Source organism: Zingiber officinale, chromosome 3B (assembly GCF_018446385.1).
Source record: "Zingiber officinale cultivar Zhangliang chromosome 3B, Zo_v1.1, whole genome shotgun sequence".
NCBI lineage: Eukaryota > Viridiplantae > Streptophyta > Magnoliopsida > Zingiberales > Zingiberaceae > Zingiber > Zingiber officinale.
The window spans coordinates 54,746,366-54,763,205 of NC_055991.1; the positions used below are offsets into that span (position 1 = coordinate 54,746,366).

Sequence of the window (16,840 nt, forward strand, 5' to 3'; positions counted from 1 at the left end):
AAGTAACGGATAATTACAACTTAAATTAAAATATATTGACTCGTTATAAATGGAAGTTGAAGCTTGGAGTCGATGTCGCAGCGTTGTAGCAGAGTAGTAGCATGGTTAGAAGCTTGATTACATCAAGGAATGAGTGTGAGTCAGATATGTATTGAAGTGCTGGTTGAATAGGGCTTATATTGAATATTGAAGGCGCCTCCAATCCCACCCGAGGCACCTCCAACCTCAAAATCAATCTCGAAAACTTTATCCTCTATCATCTTTGAAGCTCTCGCTCTTTATCCACATAAGGGCACCTCCAAGCGCTCTGAGACAACTCCAATCATCTCTGAAGCGTCTCCATGTGCTTCCAAGGTGCCTCCCCTAGCAAAAATTCAATCTTCTAACTCTTTTGCGTGAGGGCACCTCCGCCCTATCCAGGGCATCTCTCCACAGCTCTAAGGCTTCTCCTCGTAGCTTTGAGACACCTCAGACACTATTCATCTGAAGCTGGTTTTTGCACTTAACTTCTATAAGATATGTTAGTCCAAATAACAAAGATACTCTGCAATATAGAGTTATCACATGAATAAAATAAATAAATTTATGACTTAGATCCTGTCTTCCCAAGACTAGGATATAGTCATGGTCTCAACTTAGACTTCTAAAATGATCTAAGTTAGGTTGGCGCCTATAGTCCCACTAGGCTCATCCTCACTGGATCACTCTCCTCCAGTACTTACCTCCACTCACTTGTCAAATAGCTAGTCTTCTAAACCTATTTGGATTTTCTCTGGTCCTGCTTACTGTTTGATCAATATGAACTATAAAGACTTTACTTGTAATACTAAGTTGGCATAATAGATATAAAATAGTAAAGTAAAATAATATTAGCAGTATTAAGAATTTGCTGGTTCGATTGAACATGTGCAGTCGACTAGAAACCAGTCGGTCACACATGCATGAAGTTTACTCCTTCAAGACTTCTCATTACCTAGGGTTACTTTCTCCTAGGGTTGCCTAGCTTCACTCACTAAGACTTCGATTGTCTGACTTTACTAACTAGGACTTCCACCATTTACCTCCACTCATTAGGGTCTAACTTCACTCACTAGGACTTCTATTGTTTGGTTTCACTCACCAAGATTTCCACCATCTAGCTTCACTCACTAGGACCTGACTTCATTCACTAGGACTTCCACCACCTAGTTTCACTCCACAGGGCCCGACTTTACTCACCAAGACTTCCACCTGCTTAATATCTAGTTAGGACTAGTCACTTAGTAGACTTCTCACCTGCCTAACCTCTCAGTTAGGATTTACCCTTGCCAGTCATCTAGTCCTGACTAGACTTCTCTTTTTTAAACATCAAGTCCTATTTGGATTAACTCTTAGTCAACCTGACCCAACATTGATATATTATCAAATATCGAAACTCTAGAGGTCGATTGCAACAACACATGCTAGATTTTCATAATTTATCAATGGTTTTAATAGAATCCCACTGATGGACCAAGAATATTTGTATTTTTGTAAAATCGCAACCGCTAGGAAAGGTTGAGTAAGGATAAGGTAGATATGGTGTAAAACCAAAGTTGTAATCAAAGATTAAAATGTGCTTAATATTATCCCATATCAGGATATGAGATTATATTAGGCCCACATTCAAGATGAAACTTATCATAATTTTGGATCATCTCTGAGAGTCCTAAATAAGTAATGGATAACACCATTTGATTCCTTACAACACTAGAAACTCACAAGGCTTTAAATAGGTGCAATAGGTCCGTCCATCAATGGATTTTGGTTAAAATCCACTGGACTAAAATCCACTGATGGACTTACAGTATTTGGATTTATACAAACTCCTAATCACTACGAAGGGTTGAGTAAGGAGAAAGTAGATATATCAGGCGTAACGTGTTGCTACCTACTATATCAGTTGAACGTGTATAACCAAGGTCTACGCTGAAATCTAGCATTACAGTGGAGCACCTCGTAAACCGATTAAGTAATGGAGGACACCATATTGCATGTGTTGTTCTATAATTCTTCCCCATGCATCCATCAACACCATAAATATGATTTTTATAATAACCTTTTGTTACAAAAGTGCACAATATTATTTTACACTACATACCAATTTTACAGTAGCAAATTGATACATACATCACTAAATCTTTATCTGTCTTTTTATATCAATTTTACTCTTGGTTGAAATTTGTCCTTCAATGGCGATGTTCTTCAACGTCGTTGTTCTTGAATGCAGTTGTCCTTTGAAGCCGCCTCTTGAAACTCTTACAACAATACTCCCACTCTAATTACTTTTTTGCAATCCTGCTAAACTACAAGAGGAGGTATGGTAAGCGGAAAGAGGTTTGTGATAGTGTCGTGTTTATAAGAGCAGGAAGAGGTATGGACGGAGATTGAAGGTGAAAACATGTGCATCTGAACAATAGAAATTATTTTCAAATAAAAATATGGTTATGATGTCTTGAAAAATGGGGTAGGGAAAGGAGAGGTTGGCAAGAGGAATAGAATATGAATTTCACATATTTGATTGTATCTTTGGGTAAATATAAAACTATAGTGTTCCTTTGATAAATTCAAAATTTGGCCTATGCCGTCATATTAAATTGGGGGGGGGGGGGGATTGATTTGATTCTATGAAAATATTTTATTGATCATTAGGATAAATTAAGAAGTATTTATGGTAAATAATTCAGAAGTCCAGCATCCCATAATTATATGTCCCATTTGAAAAAAAATCTTTTTAAATATATCATAATTACGGATTGAATGGTAAACAACTAGATGATAATTTACCCCCTTTAACTGCACCATAATTTCAGAAACAAAATCAAAAGTCATACAAGAGAGAGATTGGAGTTGCCGGTCGATTGGCCAGATCATGGTCTGGTTCTGATTGGATGGTCTGGTTCGTTCTATGCGGATCATCTTTCGTATCAGTTCAGATTTGTCCCAAAAGAAAGGCGATCATTAATCGACAACCCCCAAGATCAACAATGTGGGAAATGGAAATAAAACAAATCTCCCTCTCTCTTTTTCGTGTGGAGAAGTGGAATCCCTGGAGTCTCAACCTCCCCGGTCCCCGGCCGTAGAATAGAGATAGGTGGAGACGCTGGATTGGATGTCGAATTAGGGGATTCTAGGGTTTCTTTTGATCTACCCCGACCCGATTTGTCGGACTCGGACATGGCACCGATCCTGTCGAAATCCACTTCTTCCAGAGGGATGCGCAATGAACGCGGGGATGGAAACAGCCGGACGTATCTTTATCTGAATGTCTACGATTTGACGCCGGTGAACAAGTACCTCTATTGGTTCGGGCTTGGTGTTTTTCATTCTGGGATCGAAGGTGCTATTATTGGTATTATTAGTTTTCTGATTTTTTGCATTGGTTCCTTGTTGCAATTTTGATATAGGAGTTGACATTAAACTTGATTTTCTGTGATGCTATTGTTTCCTGCAATTTTTTCAGGACATTAGCTCCTGTTTAGCATTTTTCTACAAGGATTTTATCTTGTTTGAACCTGGATCTTTATCATGATAACTAAGTGGAATTTGCTTTGGATTAGCTAGATTTGTATTAACAGTGACATATAAAAAACCTTACAGATATTGTGGTTCAGGATAGATCTACTGAATAAGCTTGTTAAGTTAGTGTTTCACCAACACAATGGAATTTTTAATATCAATAACTTGTTAACTTATCCGAATTGTCCTCTATGTTTCGTTCTGAACATTGCACTGGAACAAAAAAGATGGTGTATGTATTATAATTGTTTTTAGCAATATTTTCCTCTGGAAAAGTGACTGATGTTTTCCCAACTCTATTATTTTGTTTACTGCTCTTTATTTGCAAATCAAACACAATCTATCTCTAGGTTGTTAATTTTCTATTGCAAAACCTTACGCCACTGCGCCACACACTAGTCAAATATTTCAAATATGATCCAGTTCACTTTATATATTTCCACAAGTCAACCTCCATCTTCATATGGCATGATGTTTTTTTTCCTAATTTTCTGCCCATTGTTTCATCTACTATGCTATTACCAACGATTAAGTTCACTTTTGCTTGTAGTTCATGGTATGGAGTATGGATTTGGAGCACATGATTACCCAGCGAGTGGAGTGTTTGAGGTGGAACCGAAAAATTGCCCTGGTTTTGTCTTCAGACGTTCTGTGTGTCTGGGTACTACTGACATGTCCCACTCAGAATTCTGCTCATTCCTTGAAGGTCTTGCTGGAAACTATCATGGTGACACCTACCATTTGATCATCAAAAACTGCAATCATTTCACAGATGAAGTTTGTAGAAGTTTGACAGGAAAATCTATTCCCGGATGGGTGAATAGACTTGCCAGACTAGGTTGGTGTCTTTCTTGAAAAATAACCTTTGGTTCTATGAAAATATGTGGATAATAATTTGCACGCAATTTGGAATTTTCAGGATCATTTTTTAATTGCATTCTCCCTGAGAACATTCGGGTCACAGCAGTTGGACAATTACCAGTTCATCCAGCCTGTTCTGGTGAGTTTGAAAGTCTTCTTACTTTTGTTTAATCTTATATATCTTTTCTATATATTTATGCTCACACTTTAGGCCATTGATTGGTAGTTACTTGGGGATCAAGTTAAAAGGAAAGGGAAGGGAAGGGACAAAAGAGGAGGGGGGAGAGAAGGGAAAATTTTGGTGAGGTCACAACAATGGAACTTTTGATACTCTTATTGCAATACCTTTAACCAGTCATGCTTAGCTTGTTTATGGTACCTCTAGGTAACTGTTTGTGGGGGCATATTAGGTGGAGATGGACCATCACTTTGCTTGATAATCTCCTATCACCCTATTGTTGCCACTGCTCAAGCACTCTGTTGCATTTATAACTCAGTCTGAGCACTATCAGCTACAACAATGTAGTGACCAAGCAGACCAACCATGAACTTGACCAGCTTCATTGAGGTAGAAGGTGGAGGAGATGGATCAAACAAACAGCAGACTGATCAATCCTTACTCTTCTCATAGTTTGCTATCCTTAGAAGTACATGGAGGAGGGAGCCGTCCATACCTTATTTTCTCTCTTCTACCATCAAATTTCTTTTCCTTTCTCTGAAAGTAAACAGATCCTTACAAAAATAGAAACTGAAGTTTGCTGTAGATAAGATGGAAAGAACATTTTAGCTCTTGATGGTTGGATATTATTGCTTCAACTAAAGAGGAAAGAATAATTGCCTAGATAGATCCTTATCAAAAGAATAAACAGCTGAATAAAAATATGTTATGTAGGAGTTGGGTTTTAGTAATTCTAGAATTTGTTAATGTAGCTGTTATGCATTATCCAGACTAAGTGCCCATCTGGAAGTGTATCTCTTGAAACAAGTTGGGTCTGAATTTTTAATTGTGTTCATTTAGAAACTGAAAATCACAGCACTGAGTAAATCTTAAGGTTATTTGCCATTCCGTTGCTTCCCATTCAATCAAATAGGTAAATGTTTTTTATTACTCTTCCAACTTTGAACTTTTCATTCGACTACCCATTTACATGGTATATCCTTCTATATTCTTTTTGCTCTTTGCTTTCTCAGTTTCAGATAGATCACTATCATTTGTTTATTTCTAAATCAACCTTGCCAATCCATAGCATTATTTTTAGCATAGTTTCTTTCTAGATATCTATTTTTCGACTGTTGTAGGCAAAACTTAACAAGGGATTGGGTTTTAGATTTGAGATTTTGTGACTTTTACATGATTCAAAGTTGGATGTAATTTTATTTTAAACATGCAACTGATTTTCCACCTTCATGTTTTTTTTTTTTTTTTTTTTTTTTTTTTTTTTTTGTGAGCATGGTTACTCCATGATCCATTAATATTTTTGTCCACAAAATTCATCAGCACTTTGGGACACTTTCAAAGGATTTTATATCATAGTAGCACTTTGAAACATGCTTGTTTTGTGGACTTGTCATGTTGTGTTGCCCATCATCTTTTGAATCATAAAAGAAGTTATGAATTTATGAATAGAGCAGAACTTGGAATTTATAGTTGTTTTCTACATTTAGATCATTATACCCATGGTGTAAAATACCATACCGTGTCATGTCGATTAGCATGGGCGGAATTTTCCGTTCTGCCCACTAAAAGCATGACTTTGTTAGGTCTCACGACTTCCTCCATTTTACAAATTTAATTTAATTTTTAAATTAATTTTTATGCCATTTGGTTCAAATTCTTCTCTTTTGAATTTTTTTTCTCTTCTCCGGCCTTGATCCATTAATTCTGTTTTTTTCTCCTTCATTGTTATTTTTTTTTCTTTTCATCCATCCATGAGAGTTAATAGAGAGAGAAAAAAATCCTAGTTAATTTTTTTCCTCTTTCATTCGTCCATAAAAAATAGAAAAAAAAAATCTCTTAAAGGATGGTTAATTTTTTTCCATCCATCTATTTGCGAAGTAAATTAAGAAAAAAAAATACTTCTTTAAGATGGAGGGAATAGATTGTTAGAAAAAATAATATTATATAATTGTTAACCTTATAAAATATACTATTATAATTAAATTATTATATATATAAATTTGATCTAATTTTAAATTGATCAAAATAATTCCAAATTAAATACAATTTAAACCTACTTGATCCTACCATGTTTGCTTGGCGACTTTAACTAATCTTAAATTGACCTTTATTTAATAAGTATCAAACATTTCATGAGAAATATCAAAACTTGAACATAATATTTAATATCCTATAATAATCAAATATTCATAAAAATAATTTTTAATTAATATATTTATACGTAAAAAAGTATTTAAACCGTATTGACATGGCATGATATAATTCCAAAACCTTATAAACTAAAACTTCAGTATGCCTTAAAATTTTAAACCTTGATTTTACCATCCATTATTTTAACTAAAATGTTTACTGTATAAAAGTTCTACATTAGACTGTTGTACACGAATGGATGTTCTGCATATAGACTGTTATACCATCAATTTACGAATGATGTTCCTTTTAATTTTCTAATTGTTTAGGAAGCATGGAATTTCTTCAGGAGTTATGATGTTTGTTGTTAATATAGGACAATAAAGAAGATTTCTAGTTAATTTGATTTCTCTCATCTCATCTGATTTGATCGAGTTATCACAATTCTTAAAAACAGAAGATGGATCCGATTCATATTCATCAAATGGAGAGGAAACGGATGAAGAAGATGCAGCCCATCAACTTCTGAAGAGATCAAACAATGATTTTGTTGATGCGAGTGACCAACATTTGAGGCTTGCCAGAGATCTCATGTGACTTCTTGTCTGCTTCCTAATTGTTACCGAAAAGTTGGCATTAGCAATATTGTTTCCATTTATCTTCTTTTGTAACTTAACCTTGTAAGCTTTTTGCATGGGGTGTTATAATGCCAATTGTATTCTTCACGATTGTATCTAGCATTGTGCCTACTAGTTTGATGATCATTTCTCAAGTTAACAGGCAGGCCTTATTCTTTACTACAGAACTTATGCACAGCGATCTGCTTTCTATATATTCTTTTTTCTTTTCTAAATTTTAATGTTAAAAAAATTGTCTGAACTTTAAATCTGTGTTGTCTCTAATTTGTATACTCGTTTAGGATGGTTAAAAATACCTTTACTCTCTGTTAATAAGTTGGCAATGATTTTAATTTTTATGGACTCACCCGCGATCATTGAGTGACCAAGGCTCAATGGATGTGTAGGTCTATGATTGCTTGCATGGAGCATGGGCAATACTTTCAGGAAATAATAGAACTTGAAGAAAATTTGAGTTCATTTCACTTTTTTAAAAGGTTTTGACAGAAATACAATTGGATGTTTGCCTTCATTGTCTTCCCATTCAGTGCCCCCATCAATATTGGTTACCCTTATTCTTAGACATTTAAAATAAACGACTCCTAATATGTCTAGCCTTTCATCACTTCGGTAAGTCATATCAATTGGAGAAATGCAATAGCTGTTTACTTCTTAATGGTGTTCATAGATGTTTTTGGTTAGTTTCATTCGCATGCATGAAGTCAAGGTTACGTTAATTTCATTCTTTGATTATGTATTTATTGACAACATATTTCTTAAATGAGTGTTTTGAATCTTTGTTTTTTTTTCTATATGGAGATTTAAATTTAGTTTTGTATGCTTAATAAATCCTTTGTAGTGATAATGCTAATGAGCATTACATAATTTTCAATTATATCTGTTGAGCCTTGTATTCTTCACCAATTATTCCCTCTCACCTCCATAAAAGAATAGTTGAGTGGAAAGGGAGATGGATTATTATTATTATTATTATTATTTATAATTAAGATATACAGTGTTTCAAGGCCATTAAGATACATCGAGAAACGGAGACCCATTTAAGTAGCTAGAGTTAACATACCACTGAAAAAAAAATATCTACAATACGTTATAGTTAAGATTCGAATTGATTAATTATTTAAAAGACCTGCATCATTGTCCAAGATGGATATGGACTATACTTCTATATATACATGTTTGATTGTACTTTGTCCAACTAGTTTCTTTTAGATAAAATTGTTTCTTTACTCTTTCATCTCCAAAAGGTTACTAGTGCTGCTCCTTTAAATCACATCATTTTTTATCACCATTGAAATGTTCTTTGAATTAACTTCATTTTTTTTACTCTTCATCCTCTTCATCTTAGTCAATGTAGAAGATGCTTTGAGTTCCTGTCTAATTATCACATTTTATATCATAGTCAATGTAGAAGATGCTTTGAGTTCCTGTCTAATTATCACATTTTATATCTTATGATACTGCAGCCTCCATTATCGATGAATTGTCTCTTTAGGTGTAAAGTTGTAATTGAGTATACTTCAACACTTTCTTAAAATTCTTCCTTTTGCTAGTGCAAATCATGCTTTTGATTTGGACGTCCCTATTGCTTGCATGTGCGCTGCTTCATAACAATAACAAGATGAAACACTAGTATTCAAGTAGAAAAAAATCACTGAGTTGAAGTAATCTCTCATATCACTTCTTAATTAGAAAGTCAAATCCTTTTTATCAGACAATATTATCATAATTAACAATAGTTTCATTAGGACCACAAGACATTTTCAAGGCTATAAGTTTAGTCACATGAAGTTTTGATATAGAGGTTGCTCATTTAAAAGAAGACATCTACATCCCTTAATGGAAGCATGCACTTAATTGATACGCTTGAGGAGACTACTATACGTGTTGAACAATCCGTAAGTGTATGAAATAGTCGCTAAGTAATAAAAGATATCGATCTTTAGGGACTGATGAGTAACCACTAGAGATGTTGTAAAATGAATTATCTAAACTATCGAATTGTTGAAGGGTTGTGGACTTAAAGGAGAATGAGAGCTAAAGAGAGAGAGCTAGAGGAAAAGTTGTTGAGGAAGACTAGCTTAGGAAGGTAGTTCTAGGATTTCAATTTTATTATGATGTTCCTTAATATAATATGGGTTGTCAATTCCTTGTCCTCTAAGTTTATGCCTCATAGGGAACCTAAGTAAATATCAATACTACCTCATGACGGTCCTATCGGAGTATTTTTCCATTGGTATTCAATGCTATTAAGTAAGAAGAGTAATGTAAAAAGTCTGGTTTAATGGTTATCCTTTTATCATTTAGGGACCCTCTGTCATACAATCTAAATCACATCAATCATCTCTTAGCATGAATTGGAAAAAATCCTTTAAGCACAAATTAGAGTCTTCCTTATATAGATTTAGCCTCCATTTTGAACGAATCCCCGAGATGTCTGATTTAATAGTTACGAGGTATCACTAAGGGCTCTCGGTCATACAATCTCAAGTATTCCTACTACGTGGTGACTAATCCATAGATCTGTTCAATTAAACAACATGCATTAGCAATAAGGATTCACACATACATTCAATCAAATAATAACCAAGCATAAACATGCCATTGAAACAAGGAAAGGGCATATCCAAATAGTTTTATATCAATTCACATTGTAACTACTCCCTTAGTCCTAAAACTAGGAGAATCTACTCCATAAACAAAGGAATAAGACTCGAAGACATTAAAGAAATCATTCTACAACCAAATCAAGGAGAAAGGAAGAGAAGCGCTTAGCTAAGATAAGAATGGAGAGTGTAAGATCCAATCCTTCACTTGGGAGGAGAGTGGATGGTCGAAATGACTTCGGATCATCCAAAAACTCCCGGAAATGATGATGGTTGCCTAAGATGGTCTTCTCCTAAAGGAGAAAACTTCCTCCCCAAGAAAAGTGGAGGAGTTCACCTTATATAGGGTCAAGATTGTTGATAATTCTAAATGCATGAATAAAACGAATTAAAAGCATAAATAGTAAATGCTTACAATAATCTCTCGCAGATCTGTAATTGGCGACGGTAAGTGTAACAATCCAAATTTCCTCATTACGAGTCCTAATAGTGCTTGAAAATATTTATAAATGCTTTAGAAATATTCTAGAGAATTTTAGAAATTTTTAGAGTATTTTTATGTAATTTTCGGAGTTCGTTTGGTATTTTTACCAAAAGAAACAAGTTGAAAAAAAAATAAAGAGGTTGAGCCGAGGTTCGAACTGGAGACCTCAGGTTAAGCAAAGCCTTAAGTTGTTTCGGATGACCAGGAACCCAACAGGACCGTGCTGATAAAATAGATAGTGAAATTAATTTAAGCAATAGTAGATAACAGAATACTCTAGTTATAAAGGAGATAAAGAGAGAACTTAGGGATTATTTTTCCGAGACCTAATTTCCTCTCCTCTCTCGCGTGCGACGGCATCTCTGCTCGGGCGGAAACAAAGCCGGAACTAGGGTTCCTCTCCGGTGGCCGGCCAAGGTTCGATTCCGTGAGTTCTTCACATCCTCACGATTCTCTCGTCGAGGAGAACCCGAGGGCACGAAGAAGAGGCTGAAACTTGCAATCTCCGAAACCCTAGAAGTCCTTTTTGTTCGGTTGTAAGTCCAAAAAGAAGGTAAGTGCTTCTCACCTGCAGTAGGAGTAGTTTCGAACCTTGTTTCTGTTGGTCCCTTTGGAGGCCGGCAAGAGGGGAGGGGTGAATTGCCCTACAAAATAAAACTCGAACCTTCCTCGAACGATTAAGCTAACACTTGTAAAATGAATTAAGCAGATAAATAAAAGCATAAAAGAAAAGACGAGGTGCCAGATGTTTACTTGGTTACAACCGATGTGGTTGTTAATCCAAGGAAGATTAAGCTCAAAAACTCCTTCAGGCGGAGAAGCCTCTTACAGCGTTTAGGCACAGAAAACAGAAGCTTAACTACAACTAAAGCATACAAGTGTTTGGAAATAGAATGATCGTGATTGTTTTAAAAGCTTCTGGACCAAAACTATATTTATAGCCTTGGTCGGGGCGCCTGGAAGGGTTCCGGGCGCCCTGGGGGGATAAAATTTATCCCCCAACGGTTGGATCGAGTCAAAGCTCGATCCTGTGAAAAAGTCTCTTCCGGGCGCCCGGAAGGGTTCCGGGCGCCCCGGACAGCTCCGGGCGCCCCGGATAATTCCGGGCGGCCCGGAGCCAAAAGTCAACCCAGTTGACTTTTGGTCCGGGCTCTCTTCTCCGGTTCAGCTTGCCTCTGGTCCGGGTCTTTCTGCTCCGGCTCCGTTAGCTTGGGTGATCTCGGCCTTCCGGAATAGGGCTCACCCGAACCCATGTTCCGGCCTTCTCCTCAAGCAGTCTTCCTTCCTGATTTCTCGTCCCTCGAACGCCATGCACGTTCTTCTCGTCCACCGGTGTACTCTTCCGCGGTCACCTCGTCCCTCGGACGCACCGAGCCCGTCGACCCTCTCCCAGTGCCGTCCTTCTCGCTAGCCGCGTCTTCCGCTCGACTTCTTGTGTTCCTAAGCTCCTGCACACTTAGACACAAGGGTTAAACAAATGCAGGACCTAACTTAGCTTGTTTGATCACATCAAAACACCTTGGGGTTCCAACAATCTCCCCCTTTTTGATGTGAGCAATCCAAGTTAAGTTAGGGTAAACATATGCAATAAAAATAATTTATATTCAAATAAGTCCAAGTATTTTTCAAATGAAAGATTATATTACCTCCCCCTAGGCTTAACATACTTCTCCCCCTTTGATCACATAAAAAATTAGGATTTTAAACAAGTCTAAGGTAAATTTAATCAAAACTTTGAGTGTAAAAAAAAATATCTAATTAAAGACAATCTTCAGAATTTTTCTTTTGAGAAAAATTTAAGTAAAACATTTTTCAGATAAAATTTTTTTTAGATAAGAACAGTCATAAGTGTTAAAAAAAAATTAAGTTTTAAAACTTATCTCAGCATTCCTAAAAAATTTTTTACTAAAAATAATTCTAAGTGAATATTCATAAGAAAACAATTCTAAGTCAATTGTAAAAAAAATGATAAGGCAATATTATAAAAAAAACTCTAAGTTTACTTTTATAAAAAAAAATCTAAGTCAATTTTCATAAAAATTTCTAATTTTTTTTTAAAAATATTTTCTAACACAAATTGAATAACTCTTTTAAAGCATTAAGTAATTTAAATTAATACTTTTTCAGTTAATCAATTAAACTTTTCATTTCGATACTTGGCTTCCAGGTCGTGGCGAGGCACTAGGCCTTCTTGGTTATTGGAACAACAACCACTTCCTTAGACAAAGCCTCATAAAGAAATTAGTTGTTTAATTTCCTTGCTGAAAATGCTAAGTCTAATTTTAATTTTAAATTAAATAGGTTTTTGGAACCCAATAGAGGTTCCTACCTACAGGATTAACCAAGTATTTCCTAGGTATATAGATTTTTGATATATTTCTAATTTGACTTTGATGAAATCTATAATACCAATTTAAACATTTATAATTTCTAAAAGTAGAAATATTTGAACAATTAGATTTTTTCAATCTTTCTATTTCTTCTTTTAGTTTTTCATTTTCAATTTTCAATTTTTCAAAATCCTCTATAAGATATGATTTTGCCAAAATTCTCTTTGTTTCTAAAATTTCATTTTCTAATTTGGCATTTTTATTTTCTAATTTATACATAGATTTAGTCATTACCTTAATACCAAAGTAAAGTTCATCAGGGGGTAAGAGACATACCTCACTTACCATATCAGACTTGAAGCCTGAATCTCCCCCTGCTTCGCTACTTCCATCTGAGGTCGCTCCCCCTTCATCGATGCTGGGTTCTGATGTACTTTGTCCTTCGTGGCTTGCCATCAGTGCAATCCCCGCATATTCTTGAGCTTCTGATTTAGATGAAGAAGTGTCATCCCAAGTTGCTTTTAGGTTGTGTTTCTTGGATGCCTTCATTTTGACCTTCTTGAGTTCTGGGCAGTCTTCCCTTAGGTGTCCCTCCTTCTGACACTTGTAGCACCGTACCTTTCTTCTACCTTTTTGATTCTTTTTATTCTGCATTTTAAATTTATTAGATCTAAAAAACTTTTTAAAATTTCTTACCATGTACGCTTCTTGATCGTCTTCGGAGTCTGACTCGGGTTCATCCTTGTTGGTTGCGTTCAGCGCCATAGTCTGAGTTGTGTCCTTTGATATCTCTGCATATCTAGTTTCGTGTAATTCAAGGGTAGAAAACAACTCTTCTAAAGTACTTACCTCCAGGTCTTTTGAGATGTAGTAAGCATCGACGATTGATGTCCACTCCGGAGTTCTTGAAAACGCGTTGAGCGCGTAGCGTATAGTGTCCCGGTTTGTTACCGTTTCACCAAGGTTTTCGAGACCAGTAACTAGTTCTTTTACATTTGCATGTAGACCGGCTACTTTCTCACCTTTCTCCAGACGGATATTCATCAGTTTGTTGCAGAGGATGTCCCTTCTAGCGAGCTTTGCTTCGGACGTGCCTTCGTGGAGTTCCAAGAACTTCTCCCAAAGTTCTTTAGCAGATAAATAGTTTCCGATGCGGTTAACCTCTTGAGGCGGTAACACGCTCAGCAGGTGATGTTCCGCACGGCTGTTTGCTACCGACTCATTCTGCTCCTTTTTTGTCTAATCGCTCTCTTCTTTTTCTTTTCCATCTTTATCTATTGGAGCTACAAAACCATATTTCATAATAAACCGAATTTCAAAATATGTTTTTAGGAATACCTCCATACGACGCTTCCAGTCTGCGAAGTTCCCCTCGAATTTTGGTGGGACGATGCTTGGTCCGGCCATCTTGTTGCTTCAATCGGCGGTTAGTCCTCCTGAAGCGCGCCTTGCTCTGATACCACTTGTTGGTCCCTTTGGAGGCCGGCAAGAGGGGAGGGGTGAATTGCCCTACAAAATAAAACTCGAACCTTCCTCGAACGATTAAGCTAACACTTGTAAAATGAATTAAGCAGATAAATAAAAGCATAAAAGAAAAGACGAGGCGCCAGATGTTTACTTGGTTACAACCGATGTGGTTGTTAATCCAAGGAAGATTAAGCTCAAAAACTCCTTCAGGCGGAGAAGCCTCTTACAGCGTTTAGGCACAGAAAACAGAAGCTTAACTACAACTAAAGCATACAAGTGTTTGGAAATAGAATGATCGTGATTGTTTTAAAAGCTTCTGGACCAAGGCTATATTTATAGCCTTGGTCGGGGCGCCTGGAAGGGTTCTGGGCGCCCTTGGGGGATAAAATTTATCCCCCAACGGTTGGATCGAGTCAAAGCTCGATCCTGTGAAAAAGTCTCTTCCGGGCGCCCGGAAGGGTTCCGGGCGCCCCGGATAGTTCCTGGCGCCCCGGAGCCAAAAGTCAACCCAGTTGACTTTTGGTCCGGGCTCTCTTCTCCGGTTCAGCTTGCCTCTGGTCTGGGTCTTTCTGCTCCGGCTCCGTTAGCTTGGGTGATCTCGGCCTTCCGGAATAGGGCTCACCCGAACCCATGTTCCGGCCTTCTCCTCAAGCAGCATTCCTTCCCGGTTTCTCGTCCCTCTAACGCCGCGCACGTTCTTCTCGTCCACCGGTGTACTCTTCCGCGGTCACCTCGTCCCTCGGACGCACCGAGCCCGTCGGCTCTCTCCCCGTGCCGTCCTTCTCGCTAGCCGCGTCTTCCGCTCGACTTCCTGTGTTCCTAAGCTCCTGCACACTTAGACACAAGGGTTAAACAAACGTAGGACCTAACTTAGCTTGTATGATCACATCAAAACACCTTGGGGTTCCAACAGTTTCTTCTTGATTTCGAAGCATGCTGTAAAGATTGGTGTTTTGTAGCTTGCTGTCGTGAGTCTCATGAAGAAAACGAAAAGGGAATTGTTTAGATTGGGCATGTGGTTTAGCATTCCAGTTTGTTTAAGTTTTCGTTATGGATCTTTTGTTATTAGTTTTCTTATACATGAAATTTTGGATTCATTGTATGTAATATAGTATTCCTACCACAGATTTCCTGTTAAATCCGAACCAGAACAGCCATGAATTTCATATCCGCTTTAAAACTTGTTGTTGATTTGCTTAGTATGAATGGTCTTCTTTTGGCTTTCGGATTATGTTGTAAAGAATTGTGGTTGCTAGTTATTTTAGAGTAGATCCGAGATTTGTTTTCTCCTAGCATTCCTGCTGTAGCATGCTGAAGAATTTCTATTGCTCTGTAAAGATATAAGCTTTGAACAAGTTTTACATGGGTTTTGTTTAAAATTCCAGCAAGCTTCACATAGGCTTTAATTCCAACAAGTTTCAATTTTGTTTTGTGCTGTAAAAGGGGCACGAACAACCCCTTTAGAGCTTTTAGTGCAGATTTTTGTTAACCTTATAGTGCAGATTTTTGTTAAGCTTACAGTGCAGATTTTTGTTAAGTATCATGGTGCATATTTTTGTTAAGTATCATAGTGCAGATTTTGTTAAGTATCATAGTGCAGATTTTGTTAAGTATTATAGTTTTAGAATTATTTAAGCGTGGCAGTTTTAGAATTTGTTTAAGTATTGCAGTTTTGTATGAGGCAGTCTTTTATCATAAGTATTAACAAGTAATAAGTATTTTATTTGAGAAGGCTAATACTCGACTTTCGAGGTTGTCGTTAAACAAATCCAGGTGACCGGTTCCGAGTGTTGGGATCTTAGATGGCTAGAGGGGGGGGGGGGTGAATAGCCTCTTAAAAACTTAAACATAAATTTCTACAAAGAAACTTGTTAGCACAGCGGAATTAGGAAACTAAAACAAAGAGGAAACAAGCACACTAACACACGGATTTACGAGGTTCGGGGATAACTTGCCCCTACTCCTCGGCGTGTCCGTAAGGTGGACGACCCCTGATCTTCGGTAGATCGCACCCCGGATAAATTCCGGTTAAAGATCCTCCTTCTCGGTGGAGTAACCTCTCCACAAAGTCTCAATAAATATATATGTTAAAGCACAAGACTTACAGAGCTCGGTGGCAAAGAAGAATGAACTAACGCTTACAACCACGCGAGGATCAGTGGAAACAGAGAACTCACAGATCGCAGTTTCTCACCCGAGAGCTCAAGAACTTAGCACACCTCAACGATCAACAGAACGTTTTTCTTTCTTTTTCACTTTCTTGCTTTCCTGTTGTTCTTTTCTCTCGCTTTTTACTGCTTCTTAAGCCCCTGTTCTCTGCTGTCACGGATCGTGGTCAAACTGCACAGAATCATCGCTGCAGCCAATCCCTTTTCCTCCTTACCTGGTTCTCTGAACTCACACCAATGAAATCACAGTCTTCACTGGTGTCTTCTGAGCTCGAACCAATCACCAGGAGTCAAGCGGATCGCAGCCAGATCACACCAGTAACCGTTGATGCCTCAAATGCACCATGCGCGAATCACAGCAGAAAGGCCATTTGTCGTATTCCTCTTATGGACTTAATTTGAAATTAGGCTTGGAATGATACCTATGATCCTGCAAACTCAAAA

At 37.2% G+C, this 16,840-nt stretch overlaps 1 protein-coding gene across 2 annotated transcripts; it reads left to right on the forward strand.

Moving 5' to 3' along the window:
• Positions 1–2,942: 2,942 nt before the first annotated feature.
• LOC122056495 (deSI-like protein At4g17486) lies at positions 2,943–7,559 on the forward strand. 2 transcript variants are annotated; one of them, XM_042618472.1, is made up of 4 exons: positions 2,943–3,370; positions 4,088–4,375; positions 4,457–4,537; positions 7,164–7,559. In XM_042618472.1, the coding sequence occupies exons 1-4, from the start codon at positions 3,196–3,198 to the stop codon at positions 7,301–7,303; spliced, it is 684 nt and encodes a 227-aa protein (XP_042474406.1). In that variant the 5' UTR covers positions 2,943–3,195; the 3' UTR covers positions 7,304–7,559. The 2 variants fall into 2 exon arrangements, with proteins under 2 accessions (XP_042474406.1, XP_042474407.1); XM_042618473.1 differs by having other exon boundaries at positions 2,948–3,358.
• The last annotated feature ends 9,281 nt before the right edge of the window (positions 7,560–16,840 follow it).

Coding starts and splice junctions, on each gene's coding strand:
- LOC122056495 (XM_042618472.1), top strand. CDS start 3,196: ATGGCACCGATCCTGTCGAAATCCACTTCTTCCAGAGGGATGCGCAAT. Junction 4,376..4,456: donor GAATAGACTTGCCAGACTAG/GTTGGTGTCTTT, acceptor TGGAATTTTCAG/GATCATTTTTTAATTGCATT. Junction 4,538..7,163: donor AGTTCATCCAGCCTGTTCTG/GTGAGTTTGAAA, acceptor TCTTAAAAACAG/AAGATGGATCCGATTCATAT.